We start from the raw sequence: 15,837 nt of genomic DNA on the forward strand, positions 1-15,837 counted from the left end.
GAAAGGAAAGACTGAGCAATAATCTTATGATAAACGAATTACATGTATTGATTTGTGCTCTGTATTCAAGAAATGTGTAACTGCCGTAAAACCATTTGAATTCTCTCACTGACATATGTTAATATAATGTGGAATTAAGAGTGCACATTAAATGGATGATCTCTGCCTCTTAATAAATCAAGAATTATGAGTTGTATGTGTGATCAACTTGAAATTTAATTTTTTTGTAGTGGAACGAGAGCACCGAGGTATACATCTCTTGATCTCATTGGATGTTTGGTCTTCAGGCAGAGGTGAAAACTGGAGCCAGGCAAAGTTACAGAAGTTGGACTACTAGGTAACTGGAAAGAGATCATAGCGAGCAGATAAAAAGCACAAGAAAGCAATACAGTTGGAGGCCGAACAGAAGATGCAAAGAGCATTTATCGTCTACGACTCTACGTTATGCAACGCACACGGTTACGCGGGAATCCAGCCCCCTCGGGCTAAGTTAGTTGCCAAGTTCTAAACCTATATTTGCAACAATATAAGAGTGAAGAGGAATTAGATGCCATTAAGGGTTTAAGATTTGTCTTACTTTTCCTTCACAGAATATAAAAAGAATAAATTTTTAGTAGGGTTAGGTCGAGACAGTTTTTCGACGGTCTTGGTTAGATCCTCCATAATCTGCTTATATTGGCTTTGCGCCAAAAGGTTTATCTGTGGAGAGAGATATTGACTGGGACAATATTATGCACCCTAGTGGAGTCATCACATCTGTTTAGTACCCAACGGTTTATTGCATTGACTTTTTAAACATAACCACTTGAAAGAATCATGTTTACTCATACTTAATTTATGAACGGAAGCTACCAAATCATGGCCCAGCTTTACTTAAGGCCGCAGAAACCTGACCAGACTGCATTACTGTCTCTGGATTAACGAATCAAAGAAATCATCTGATTTAGACATTCATTCGGTTTTGATCACAACAGAGAAGCTGCATTTGCGTCATGATTCAGAAGCAAATCAGATGCCACTGCACGACTTTGAATAACATTTGCTAGCGTTGCCGAGACATCTCATCCATTCTCAACAAGTGATAATTAGATGACAATGAGATAAGCCAATTCTAAAGAGCAGTCACGACAATTTACAAGCAACCAAGGTAAAGTCAAGGTTTTTAAATACTGCTGTCAAACAGGCTTGTCATCAAAATGACGGTGTTGTTAACGAGATTTACTAAATTCGTTGCAAAAGTAACGTAAGCGTACGTATGACTTATTGACCAGCACTTTCCCAACAATTCATTACCCAGGCCACCAGGAAATTTGATAGATGTTATGGCTGGTTGGCATAAGAAAAAAATGGTAGGGAGCCGGTTTCACTGACAGACAACCGACCAGTCTGTTACAGAGCACGGAGTTCTTGTGTCTGTGGGACTTATTAAGTTTGGCTGATTGATTGTTGGTGCTTGAGGAAGAGAATCAGAATTTTAAGTCCAGGTTGCTTGAAGTGTCTTGGTAAGCCATGAAGAAGTCACTGCCTTAAATTCTGGTGAGCAAGGATATTCCCGGTGGTGACGTGACTGATATTATCATAAGATTAGAATTATATTTTAAAAAACATGGTGGCTTTTGTAGGTTACTGATAGATATGCAAAAGATAGGTGTACTTACGAGAATAGCAGAGCTTTCCAAGACTTATATAATATCTATAAGAGTTTGTGTGTAATATTAAGTAAAGAATTTCACATAAGAATTGCATACGAAAACTGTTGCTTTTTTACTCAGAGAGGAATAGAAACGAAGACGGAGGAAATATAGGCAGAAAATTTACGATAAAGTAGAGGATAGAGAGAGAGAGTTTAACTAGCAATTAAAAGTACAACATTTTAATACTGGTACCCCACCCCTCTTGCCCAGGATTGAATTCCTTTTAAAAACCTGATTTGAGGGAAAGTTCCATATTCGTTCACTCAAGCATAACTTGAATTAGGGTCATGTATCGTTTGCTAGACAGGTAGGAGATTACTGCAGTGGACTTATTTTTATGACTGGGTTTTATTGCAGATGTTGTCTTCGATAATGTGAAAGACTACCGGGAAATGTTTACATGTTTCGTTTTGGAAATCGCTTATGCTTATACATAATGAATTATGTTGCATAATTAACGTCAATTGGTTTTTGTGGGTTTGGATACAAAAAGAGAAGAGATAATTTGTATAAACATAGAAAACGTGAAGGCTTCAACGATGTAATCCTTACTGTTACTGGGATGGGATCGTAAATAAAAATATCTCTCTCTCTCTCTCTCTCTCTCTCTCTCTCTCTCTCTCTAAGGGAGCTCCCCTCTTATGTATAGATATACAGATAAAAATATATGCCTCAAATATTTAAAACTTAAAAGAAAATACATAAAGGCGTGGATACTATAGAGCAGTGAAACTTGATACGACACAACATTGCGACAAAGAAAGGAAATACATTCTAAGGGGGCATCGAATTGAAATGAATTGAATTGAATATAGTATTTAGGCCAAAGGCCAAGCACTGGGACCTATGAGGTCATTCAGCGCTGAAATGGAAATTGACAGTAAAAGATTTGAAAGGTGTAATAGGAGGAAAACCTCACAGTTGCACTACAAATCAGTTGTTTATAGGAGAGGGTGGAAAGTAAGATGGAAGAAAGAGAATATGGAAGGAGGTACACTACATCAGACGTCAATTGTATTTACTACATAACTACCGAACGGGTTGTTATCCAAGGTAGCTTAATCTGCCAAAAAAATACAGCACTAACAACAATAAGTCTATAACAATGAGGTTTTGTCAGGGGGAAATAGGAAGAAAAATTAGAAGGAAAAGCCCAAAGTGAAAGGAATTCTGTACGTTCGTTCGTTTCCAGACTACTTGAGTGAAATACGAGCCACGGAGAGAACTAGGGGCTACTCTAGGAAACAGTAGTACACTCAGTAGTTTATCATATGCCCAAGAAACAAGTTTTGTGATACTGCTCTATGATTTAGGCGCCCAAAGATAAGATAGCAACATTTCCCTTTTGGATGAAACGAGAGGCATAATTAGATTTGAAAATAAAAACTACTTCAGGTATTTCCAGGTCGTGTCGCTGAACGCTTACCGAAATATTTCGTCCAAATTATTTTATTTGTTTGTATGGTGGTATTTTAACATAAGAAATTACCTCCGCATTGGAGGGATTATAGGAGCCCTATTTTATTGATGTCCTGTAATTAAATAAAGAAAAAAAAGAGAGGACGGAGTAATGCTACTTTTATTCACTGGAAAGTGGATTAGTAAATACGAGGATTTGGTTTCCCGTATTCCTCTATGCCTTTCGGAAACAGGTTCATAAAAAAAAGACAGCAGCGAAAGGACAAGACGAAAGTTGCGAATGTATTTTTATATTTCTTTTTTTCTCCCAACAGAGCTCAAGTTTCTTGCACTTAAATGTATCAGATAAAATGTGATCTTTGGTTGAGTTCTACTTATACACTGTGATTTAGCAACAACAGCGTTTTCCTAAGTTTGTTTATGTTTATCCCTTTCTCGATATTCTCTATTCTATTTTGGGAGTATAATGTCTCTTCAATTTCAATTTATTTTGCTGCACTATTCCATTCATCAAGACAACTTCGTCCCTGAATTCTTCTTGTGCCTCATTCAGTCTGCCCGGAAGATCTTTCGTAAACTCATCCAACCTTTGCTCAGAAAGCTTTCATTCATTTTCCAGGCCTGCGTATTTCCCTCCTTCATAAAAATCTAGTTTTATTGGCAACAGACACCTATTTAGATTAATGTGAAGAAAAAGTTTTATTCTTCTGAAATTTCTTCAGCTTTCCATCTTCAGTGGCTTATAAGAATGGAATGCCTTGTGCAGTCAATGCAGGTATTCCAAGAGGCAACGGTAAGTATGCAACCACACTCAAGAATAGGCAGCTTCAAGAACGACTGGCACAAAAGCAAACAGAAAAGCACATCGTTTATCTCACTACTATGCCATGTTGTTTCTCCCGCAATGCTCCAGGTTATCCATTGTCTCCTGGCTCTGATTAATCATTTGGAGCACAGGGAGTCATGGCTCTTGCTAGGCCGAGTCGTTCAGGGACTCCATGTCTTTGAGTACGTACTTCAAGAGCAATACAGATGATACTCTTACGAAGAGCAGGCTTATTGTTTTCTTGAAAACTGGATTCGTCCTGAGCCTTGAAAAATCGAACAGGAAAGGCTATAGAGAAGTGAAGACAAAAGCTGCAGCACTTGACGGACCAAAAATGTTTTGTCACCTTAGCATGAAGTTTTGTCATTAACAATTCACATATTTTTAGAGGAAAAAATACATTTCCTCTCCGAAATTTACAGCATTTCATCTTGGAAAATTTTCTGTATCTATAATTATAAAGATAAGCATATTATCAACTACGATTTTCGAGTGGTTTTGTTGTCTTCTTACATTAGCATAATGTAGTTTTTTTATGATTTATAAATAAATTACATAAAGGAAAGCCATTCATCTCAGTTTCCTAATGTGTTGTGTCAACTTGGAGCTGGTATGATCGTCCATAAAAATGGTAAATTACAGTTCAATATCTTCCGAATGTGTTCCAGGATTCATTTGGATGAATTGAATTTAATTAATTCTAATACAAATATATCGTACTGAAATAGAGGTATCATTGCCCATGGAATCAAATAAAAAGAATGAATATAAAAGCCTTCAAAGACTTAATGAAGCAAGTGCACGAAAGAGGAGACAGACTTGGCAAACCAGTTTCCATAAAGAGGTCTGTCTGGGTAGAGTGGGGGCGAATTAGCACATGATCCTTGAATGGAATAACCAGAACTTCCCACACTTTCGCTATTTCTCGCTGGCTTTTTTGTTATGCCAGTGTTTCGCTGAATCTCTGTGATTTACGGAGTGTTGTCTGTTAAAGCTCATAAATGAGAACATACTGAATCTCTGTGATTCATTGATTGTTGTCTGTTAGAGCTCATAAAACAAAAACAAGTTATTTCAACATACTGAATTTCTCTGTGGTTTACTAAGTGTTGTCTGTTAAAGCTCATAAAACAAAAGCTATTACAACATACTGAATCTCTGATTTACTGAGCGTTTGTTGTCTGTTAGAGCTTACAAAACAAAAACAAAATTTATCTCAACATGCTGAATTTCTCTGTGGTTTACTGAGTGTTGGCTGTTAAGGCTCATAAAAAAAACAAAGTTATTTCAACATAATGAGTTTCTCTGTGGTTTACTACTTAGCAGCTATTAGAACTTGTAAAATAAAGACAAGGTATGGCAACAATTTTACTTAAAATGTAAGTATCGTAGTTTTCTTAGTACCATGCAATGAGACCGTTTTTTTTTTTTTTAATTTATGTATATTGCATTGTAACGTAAGCCTAAAATCGTGATTAAAAATTCCTAATGGCCAGTACTTGGAAACTTAATCCATGATACACTCTGTAAATACATTCTTTCCTCATTCTTCGTGTCTTTTTACCATTGAATTTAGATGAACGTACACTACGAGCACCTGAATAGCGAGGCAAACTCGCACTGTAAACATCGGGCGTACCTGCAGACCGAATTCTCTCTCTCTCTCTCACTCTACCGTGACATCGGATCCCCGTGGCTCCTTCCCCATAGAAAACAGATCGGATCTCGCCCACTTCCTGCGTGAAAGGCCCCCCCCCCTCTCTCTCTCTCTCTCTCTCTCTCTTCTCTCTCTCTCTCTCTCTCTCTCTTTCTCCTTATGGACACAGGAGATGAACGCCAAGGATGTTGTCCAGTGTGACGTGGGTTTATGCGTACACGCAGATTATATGACGCATTTATGTTGATATAGTACACTCACACACACATGTATATAGTATATATATATATATATATATATATATATATATGTTTAATATATAAACTATATAAAAATAATATATATACTCGTGTATATATATATATATATATATATATATATATATATATATATATATATATATATATACACGAGTATATAAAATATTATTTCTATATAGTTTATATATTAAACATGTATATCATATTTTATATTTTTAATTCATTTCAATTTCAGCTAGAAAGTGAAATGTGAAAAGGTAGAGAATTTGAACCTTTCACTATATCTACATTAAACTGAATACGTATATGGATAACCTAAGCACTTAACACATGAATAAGTAACTGATCGGTATTAAAAATAAAATAATAATAAATCCAGCATAAGTTTTGAAAACGTTATCAGCGCTGCACGTTTGTATAAAATAAATCTGGGATTTATTTTATACACACACAAACCTTCACAAACTAAATAGAGTAAACAGTAATTTTATCTTACTGAACAGTAAAGTATTTTATTTTCACTGTCATTCAACCAAAATTCTAAGACAAAATAGTCATTAAAAACACGATGATATCTATGTCTAAACTACCGACAAATCTGTAGTAGTAAACATTATTTTTTTAATGCATTTAATATTATTGATCAAATTTTCCTCTACACAAATCTTACTATAATGGACGTAATGTCTGTCTGTCCGTCCGTCTGTCATTCAATCACGGCCAAACGGCTGGTCCGATGGGCATGAAACTTGGCAGGGTTATAGTGGGGACCCCTAAGGTGGTTTATAATGGGGGTTCATCCTACCCCTCCCCACCCCCTCTGAAGGGGGTTGGGGTGAGAAGGGATTCCCTGAAACGGAGCTAGTTCTGCCCTTGATACGAGGCTGGTTAAGCCTGTAGATTTAGTTGCGTTAAGAATTTTCATACATAATTTCTGTCTATACATAGTTTACTAGCGACTTTAAAAGGAGGGAAGACCGGTTAGAAAACTATAATGTCTTAAAAGAGATGAGTTGATTTCCTGCTTTGAATAGCTGTCCGGTTCGTTTGTACAAGTGTCGTATTAGGTCAACTTTTACATGAACTTTCTTTTCGCTCGGGAGTGACTAAGTTTCGAGTTTTCAACGTGATATTAAGCGTGTAACACAAAACGTAGACTTTTAGCAAGAAGAAGAAGAGAGAGAGAGAGAGAGAATATAACATAACTAAACATTCCTCACAAGATCAAGATCTACTATATGTTTATACATAACCATCGTTAATGATAAACACACACACACACACACACACACACACACACATATATATATATATATATATATATATATATATATATATATATATATATATATATATTGTATCGCATGTGACTTTATAAGCTTTTTATGCAGACTATTGGAGGTACAGAATGAAAAAGTACAAGTTAGAAGACAATGAAGGGCAGCAGAAATGTCAAGAGGATATATATATATATATATATATATATATATATATATGTATGTATGTATGTATATATAAAATTCATGTGTATATTAATTGAATTATATTGGTCATGGGAGAGATTTACATTAGTACTCAGCAAATATAGCAATTTAGTGAAAAACAAATATTTCATTTACTAAGAGCTCAAATTAGAGTGGGGTGGGGGAAAGAACAATTTCTCAGTGGGATTAGATTACATATCATTACGATTAGCAGTGACTTGGTTTGTCCAAGTTACTTATGCTCGTTATTTGGGCTGACACCTAAGAAAATAATGACTTGTGTGACCGGTAAAGAGGCGAGAACATACTGCAGTAAACTGACAGCGAATCCATCACCCTGAACTTTTTGGTATTTCGTCAATAATATCTAACCCCGACTGGTGTAACTGTTGATATCTGGCGCGACCTTGACGTGGCTTAGAAACGAGATGTTTCCTTTAATACGAAAAGACATTGACCGTCGTGACTGGAAAGCTACTGGTTGATGATATGATTGAGCAATATGAGATTGTCAGTTTCTGGTCCCACTGTTCATCTGGTTCTGGGTTATCGAGGCCACTGAAGGCGGTCGTTTACCCGAAGGAGGACTGGGTAACTCATAGTAATCCTCATTTTCCGTGACTCTTGTGGTCTTAGTGTGATAGTCACTGGCTTGGAATAGGGAATTATTAGGCATACGCAAGAAACAGCCGAGGCTTCTAAGTTGCGCATGCGCTATGAGCAGTAACAGCAACGAAATCATTCATTCATTCATCATCCAAAAACTTGTGAGAATGAGTATCTCCTTCCAAACAATATGAAGAAACCATCTCTAAGACCTCCTGCCTAGCTGTCCAGCTCCTTTTTAAAACGACTGACTCAACTCGGATCTACATCATTTACGAAAGTTGCAGAAATAAAGGTCGAGACGAGTAATATATGAGGAAATTTTGTAACCATCAAGTACATCCGATCTTTCAAAATTCTTTGATTTCTTCTATTTCACATTAGATATTTTCCTCCGTATTGGGCTAGTGCCGTCAGCGCATCTCACCGGGTGCACTGTAGACATGACTGAAGGTTCTTTGCGGCGCCCCTTTAAGGGGCAATGTATTATATACATTTCTATATTGTGTAGTCGATAATTTATATCAGTAAACGATGTCTTCGTGCAACCGTCTACTTTATTTACTTTACGGTGTTTAGTAGTACTATCGTAGATTCACACCAGCCGTGCATTTGATGTCTTGGCCAGTCCCTTACGACGCTCCTTATTGGCTGTTGATAAGCCAATGACAGGGCTGGAAACTCTCAGTCTCTCTCGAGAGTTCACATAGGTAGGATGTATGTTCCACCTCTTCTGAGGACATCCCTCAGGAGAGGTGGAATATACATCCTGCTCATGTGAACTCTCTCGAGCGACTGAGAGTTTCCAGCCCTGTGATTGGCTTATCAACAGCCAATCAGGAGCGTCGTAAGGGACTGGCCTAGACATCAAATGCACGGTTGATGTGAATCTACTATAGCACCTCGGTGTAGGTGACGCGTAGCTAACAAGCCAAAGAGTAGTTGTAGTTTAGCTAATCATCATCATCGTCGTCGTCATCATCATCATCATCATCATCATCGTCGTCAAAGATTTGTCAAAGAAACATTCATTCTTAATTCACTTCTAATGGGGAAACGTCTGCCTAACATAATATCGTGTCTTAGTGAGTTGACTCCTAACTAGTCCACAAAGTTTACTTTATATCTCCGATCACGAGACATATTGAATAGCCAAAGAAAGACAGAAAATAAAAAAAGAGAAACCTCTGAACAAACTCATAATACAGACGTGAAAAGAAAGAGCGAGGAGGGCGGTGTATCAAGTTACGTCAAGTGTATCGTGTTGGCCTGGGACTTGAGAATTGGCTTCTGGGTGACACTTTTTATTGAAGTTACCCACAAGAACGGTGACATAGAAAACAAGAATAACTAATAATCTACTAATCGTTTTGCTGTTATTGTCGTTAAGAAATCGATAATTACAAATCTAAGTGACAGAATTCAGTTCGAACTACATTCTTTAACGATCAATTCACATTAATTATGTGAAGTTCAGCAGGGGCACACTGAATTGTTTAGGAAATTAGCCTATAACCTTCCTTTCCTAGCTCAGAAACGAACTTGCTATCATTTGCGATACGAGGCCAGAGAGAGAGAGAGAGAGAGAGAATAATTTAAAAAAGGAAGATGAAATCAGTCAGTCAACAACAGAATTGTATCGTCAGTGCTATAATTTTCTTGTGAAAATGATATTTTTTGTAATGTGTCGTCCATACTTATTTTCCAGATTCATATATACATTTAAATCTTTTAGGGTCACAGGGTCCCCGATGTTCTTCACAAATAATAATAATAATAATAACTTTCTTCTGTATTGAAATGGATTTGTGTCCGTTGACATTATTTATAAGCATTTGGTTTCTTTCGTATACAACAACCTGCTTTGAAACACGCACACACACATATAGTATATATACAGGGTGTCCATAAAGCCTAGTACCATTCTGAGCAATAAATACGTGTAATGGTACTGGGACTTTATGGACACCCTGTATATTGTGTTATATCTTATTCGTATGAATTGCCTATTGTCAATACAATTTTTTTTATGTATTAACGAAGTTCACTCGGAAGTATATTTTAGAACATAGACCCATTCATTATTTTTACTTTTAGGCTTCGTGAACACGAATATAAATAATATCATCATTATCATTTTATTCGTAACATACAAACAAGCCTATTTACCTCGGTAATATTTTTAGAGTTGTGTGACAATAAAAATAAGAAGAGATTTCGCTCTTTATTCGATATCAGATCATCAGATCACAAAGTTAGATTTTGGTGAATGTCCACGTTAGAAACAAGTGAGATCACAGTGAGAGTATCTTATACAATGAGGTGGCTGACCTAACTGAATTGTCTGCCAAGCCGATTAGCGTTACCAGTCCTAGTTAGTACCACAGCCACTTTTCCCCCATCATTGCCACTGGAAAATCGAGAAGCGTTGAGACCAGAATCAGCATTCCTGGACGAAGAACGACTGGAACTGACTTGACTGAATCCAAACTCCGAGTCATTCAAGCCTTGGTCCTGGAAGCTTTGCAAGGCCGTTGAGTCTTGGTTCTGGAATCTTTGCTCGCCCCTGAGATCTTGGTTTTGGAAATTGCTGGAGCTGCTGAACTCCTGGTTCTGATTCCTCTGGAAGTTTCCAGTGGCGGAGTTTTGGAAAACGCGCCTGTCAGCAAAATCTTGATTCTGAGATCTTTGGGAATTGCTGAATGACTGGCTCTGGAAGTTTTGGTTACTATTGAAATCTTGAGACTGGAAGTTCTCGGCATTGTCAGATTCCTGGTTTAGGAAGTTTTGCCCCCTGTTGAATGGCCGCTCCTGGAAAGCTTGGTCTCTGTTAGGTCCCTCACTGTCAAATCGTTGAGCGCTGCTGAATCCTTGGTCCTGGAAATCTTGGTTCTGGAATCTCTGAGAACTTTCTACCCTTCCAAATGACTGTTCTTGTTTTTGAACATTCTGGCCCTGTCTGAATCCTTCATCTCTTGAGGATTGGAAATTTTCGAATCGTTGGTTCTGGAAATCTTGGTTCTGGAATCTCTGAGAACTTTCTACCCTTCCAAATGACTGTTCTTGAACATTCTGGCCCTGTCTGAATCCTTCATCTCTTGAGGATTGGAAATTCTCAAATCGTTGGTTCTGGAAACCTTGACTCTGAAAGTCCTGAGAGTTGCTGAGCCCTTGGTTCTGAGAGCCCTGTTCCTGGCTGAATGGCTGAGCTTGGAAAGTCTGACCTTGGCTTTGGGGACCCTGAGAGCTACTTATTCTCTGGTTCTGAGAATTCTGGAACCTTGTGAGTCCAAGGTTCTGGGTATTTTGGTTTCTACTGAAGCCCTCCCTTTGTAACTGGGAGTTGCTGAATTCTTGGTTCTGGAAGTCACGAGAAGTAGAAAAACCTTGGTTTGGAGAGCCTTGTTCCCTCCTAAATGACTGTTCCAGAAGAGCCTCATCATTATTTAAAACTTGAACTTGGAAGGTTTGCCTGTCAGAGGATCCTTGGTTCTGGGAATTTTGGTTTCTGTTGAATCCTTGATTCTGGAAGTTATCGAAGTTCTGCTCCCTGTTGAAGGATTGGCCTTGGAATGTTTGATCTCTGTCTTGTACTTGATTCTGGAGACTTTGTGTACTCAGACTTTGGCTCAAAGCATTTTGATTAGTGATGGAGTTTTGGGTTTGGAAGTTCTGGGAACTTTCAAAACCACGGTTTTGGAAGCTTTGTTCCTTGTTGAATGATTGTCTTTGGGAATCCTCGTCTCTTGTGAATTCGTTGTTTTGGAAGTTTTGAGACCTGGATCCTTGGCTTTGGAAGGTGCGGTCATTACTGAACCCTTGGGTTTGGGAACCCTGGGAGCCTCTAAATTCTTGGTTCTGGAAATTCTGAGAGTCACTGAAGGCCTGGTTTTGATTCTGTTGAGAGTTAAAGCCTTGGTTTTGGGCGGTTTGTGAGCTTTCAAATCCGGCCTGGAAATTGTTCTGTGACTGCAGATTCCTTTGGCTGCTAAGAGCAAGTCTCTGCTGTTCTGATTCTTCCCTGCTGTTCCTGTAGTAAGAGCCAACCTGATCACCAGGTTCCTCACTGACGACTGCACGGTAGCCAGAAACGCCATCAGCAGTGTAACGAGTTACCCTGTCAAGTGGTAAATAAATAGTCATTAGTGATTAGTTATTTCCATTTAGCAAAGCACACAATTTCCATTTTCTGTATAAGAATGTCCAATTTTTCAAGAAAGAACTTTTCGTTTCAGTCGCAATCTTGTTCCTACAGAAAAACTGACAAGTACGGTGGGATGTCTTACCTGTACAGACCATTGGGTTGGAGCCACCTGTATTCACCTTCAATTGCACCTGATGGAGTAACTTTCACCTTGTGCTCTTTGTTGTCACCTGTGTCTCCAGAATTCACGCCATAGGCGTAGCTATACGGCGTGAACTAGAAAATGATGGCTGGATAAGTGGCATGCACATATCGCGGATTTTTTCAGGTATAATTTATAACAAAAGCACAAACGTAACTCTTATATGGCTTCACTGTTGTTATTAGAAGGTTAAGATTAATTTTGCAACATAAAAGATTTCATTTAAATTACCTGTTCGTCATCAGAGTCAAACTGGGGAGCGGCTGTTGCAAAGGCAACAATACCAAAGAACAGAACCAGCATTTTCGTCTGTGAAAGGAAGAAGAAGATAAGCACTAAGCTGATGGGCATTTGGCCTATAATAGATCTCTGTTATTCACGTGTCTTTCTCCCATAGTTATCATGGTTTTGCTGCAAGCTAAACAACAAACCCTGTTGATTATAGCGACGAGTATTACTGTCATAGGTTCAGTCGATTTTATCTGAAGCGACCACGTTCTGAGTTTTCATTAAAATGACGGATTGGAAACATCAAGAGGAGGGATGGACATTTGTGTCTGTATTGTGAAAGAGGGATGAAGAAATCTGCTAATAAGTTGTAGCTGTCTGGCTTATTTAGTCACAAACGCCATTTAATTGATATACCAAAAGCTATCAAAGACCTTAATGTACTCATGAATTAATTCACAGTCTTTGAAGAGGAAACAAAGATGATAATGGAACTTATGGAACTGAACACACCATATACACCACCGAGATGACTTTGGCTGCGAATGAAATTACTATTTGTATACTACCCAGAGCTTTTTGCAGAATAAGGTATGAGCCATAGCTATTAAGACAGTTGGGTTTCTATTGGCACTGAAGAGTTGTGAGACCTAGGCCTACTTGAATGAGAATCACTAGGAATCCGTGAGAGTTCCTGGTCGTTCCTGCTCCCTTCCCCTGCCTATTGAAGTGTCATGGATGTGTGAATTATGATTGGTGTCCTCTTCTGTGACATCGCTCTGTTACGCTATGGATGTGAAGCAACCTTTTTATATATCTGTTTTATAATTTCAGATGTCCTGAAGATAATTCTTGGATTACTAATTATCATCGCCTTGTCATCTCACTAATGACGTAATAAAACGTGAAAATACTTTAAAAAAGTCCAAGCATGAAATTCGAGAACAATGTAACCTACTGATTTGAGCTAGATATGAATGCTGGCTTTGAACATTTTCAGAAAACATAAAGAATCTCTCTATTTTTACCTCCATGGTGAATGTCACTCGGCCTCAGGAACCAATTGATGTCTTCCACAGTCATCAATGTTCTTTTTATACTAAACGCGAGAGGAGGAGGTGGGGAGGGAGGAGGAGGTGGCGTATACTTTCTCAGTGGCACCTTATAGAAGTCCTTGAAATATGGATGACAGGAATACCGTAGAAAAGAAATTGGTCTGGATGGCAACAGGACAGAAAACGAGTTTTCCCGCCATATCACCTTCGGGTGTTTCGGAGAATCGGAGCGTCTCATTCATTGTAGTACAAGGGTTCACGAACCTCTTGATTGGAGGAAGATCCAGTTCTGCTGGACTCAATTTACTTGTCTTCCCTGCAATTTTATGCCGTTATAACTTAACTGATTAACTACACGAAGCGTAACGACGTTGCTGTTACTATTCGAGGTTTTAGTACTATCTTTGTTATTGCTTAAAGTTTAATAGCCCTTTTGATATTACTTGTAATGACATCACTGTTATTGTTCAAGGATTAGTACTATATTTGCTACTACTTAAAGTTGAATAACGCTTTTGATATCACTTGTAATGACATCGCCGTTATTGTTCAAGGATTTGTACGATATTCGCTACTACTTGAGTTTCATAACACCTCCGTTATCATTTATTGTTTAATAACATATCATTGTTTTTATTTTTCCATCTCCCTTGCTGTTTCTGTTAAATGACTTCTGCTGGCTGCTGAATTTCTGTATTAAGTTAGCATGTTTTCTCTGGTATTCTAATTTTTTTTTTAACTCTTTTGATCTGTTTACTTCATTCTCATTGTCCTTGTTATGGTTTCCATTCTAATTAGCACCTTGAACTCAACCTGTTTACTTTATTTCCTTTCTTTATTCAAGTCATCATTCTCTTTTCGTATTTCTTATTAAACTTTCACTTTGAATGGTCTTCGAACTATATACCGTCGTTTTTCATTCTCTCTTCGATAACCGTTACTATCTTTCGGTTTTTCTGACCAGTTTCTTGTACTTGCTTAACTTCTCTCTCATTTTTAACTAGAACAAACACACATTTCTCCATTTTTTAATATTTCTCTTACTCGGGGAATAAGCCTACAAACTATTTTGTTGTTGTTGTCGGTGTTGTTGTTCTTGCTGTTGTTTTTGTTTCGGGTATAGGATAAGTTTATGGAGGAGCCTAAAAAGGTCTGAAAAAGGTGTTTTAGGAATGGATATTTATGATTAATTTACTAGAATGAAAATGTAAAAAAATGAATAATGTGAATGTTAAACAGTAGAGAAAAATATAGCGCTTTTATTTCAATTTTCGTTTGGTGAAACAACGCTCAATTTGAAGCGTGGATTTCAGCACGCGCCCCGAGTAACCTGGAGGTCGGACCAAGCCTTGTTTTTCTCTTTCTTTAATATCCAGTTCTCGTTCGGATTTGCCTCTTTTGTCGGGCTTTCCTTGACTAGTTTATTGTTATCTTAAAATCATTTATCATTCCGTGACAAAAATATTTGTCCTTATCTTTCACTGGAAAAAAAAAAAATTCAGTTTCTCCAAACTCCAACGGTGAAAATTTACGTAAAACAAGTCTCAATTATTTTACTGTACTCTCATAGAGACAGATTATCTTTTGTATATATATATATATATATATATATATATATATATATATATATATATATATATATATATATATATATATATATATAAGTCCTGAGGAAAAAAAAGAACGTGAACTACCCTTAATGACATAACTAGTGGCAAGAATAATAATAATAATAATAAAATGGATTAACGAGCATAGGCCAAAGAGATAAGATGAATATTAGCAGACCAAAAGTAATTGCAACGGATGCCCGAAAGGAAGGTATATATAAGCTGTGCCCCACCAACGGGCATCAACAAGGAAAAGCACCTTTCATTTCAGGGAAAGCTAAGCTTTGCTCAGCTAGCTGTTCAGATACAGAAAGATTAAGAAGAGGAGGACGGGTGATTAGCGCCGTCAGTGTGCCTCATACGGTGCACTGTAGGCCTTACTTAAGGTTCTTTGCAGCGTGACTTCGGAGTCCAGCTGCAACCGCTTGCATTCCTTTTACTGCACCTCCTTTCATATTCCATGAGTTCCATCTTACTTTCTACCCTTTCCTAAAAGTTGATTCATAGTGCAACTGCTTCGAGGTTTTCCTCCTGTTACACCTTTCAAACCTTTAACTGCCCATTTCCGTTTCAGCGCTGAGAGACCTCATTGGTCCCAGCGCTTGGCCTTTGGCCTGAGTTCTATATTCAGTTCAATTCAGCTCAAGAGGAG

General features: G+C 37.7%; 1 protein-coding gene across 1 annotated transcript; it reads right to left on the reverse strand.

Moving 5' to 3' along the window:
- Positions 1-10,170: 10,170 nt before the first annotated feature.
- Positions 10,171-13,791, reverse strand: LOC135200553 (transcription factor SPT20 homolog). Its single transcript, XM_064229189.1, has 4 exons — positions 13,549-13,791; positions 12,524-12,601; positions 12,233-12,366; positions 10,171-12,063 (listed from the first exon to the last, which is right to left on the reverse strand). Exons 1-4 carry the CDS (start codon positions 13,552-13,554, stop codon positions 10,278-10,280), a joined length of 2,004 nt encoding a protein of 667 aa, XP_064085259.1. The 5' UTR covers positions 13,555-13,791; the 3' UTR covers positions 10,171-10,277.
- Positions 13,792-15,837: the final 2,046 nt, after the last annotated feature.

This window comes from Macrobrachium nipponense, chromosome 27 (assembly GCF_015104395.2).
Source record: "Macrobrachium nipponense isolate FS-2020 chromosome 27, ASM1510439v2, whole genome shotgun sequence".
NCBI classification, from domain to species: domain Eukaryota; kingdom Metazoa; phylum Arthropoda; class Malacostraca; order Decapoda; family Palaemonidae; genus Macrobrachium; species Macrobrachium nipponense.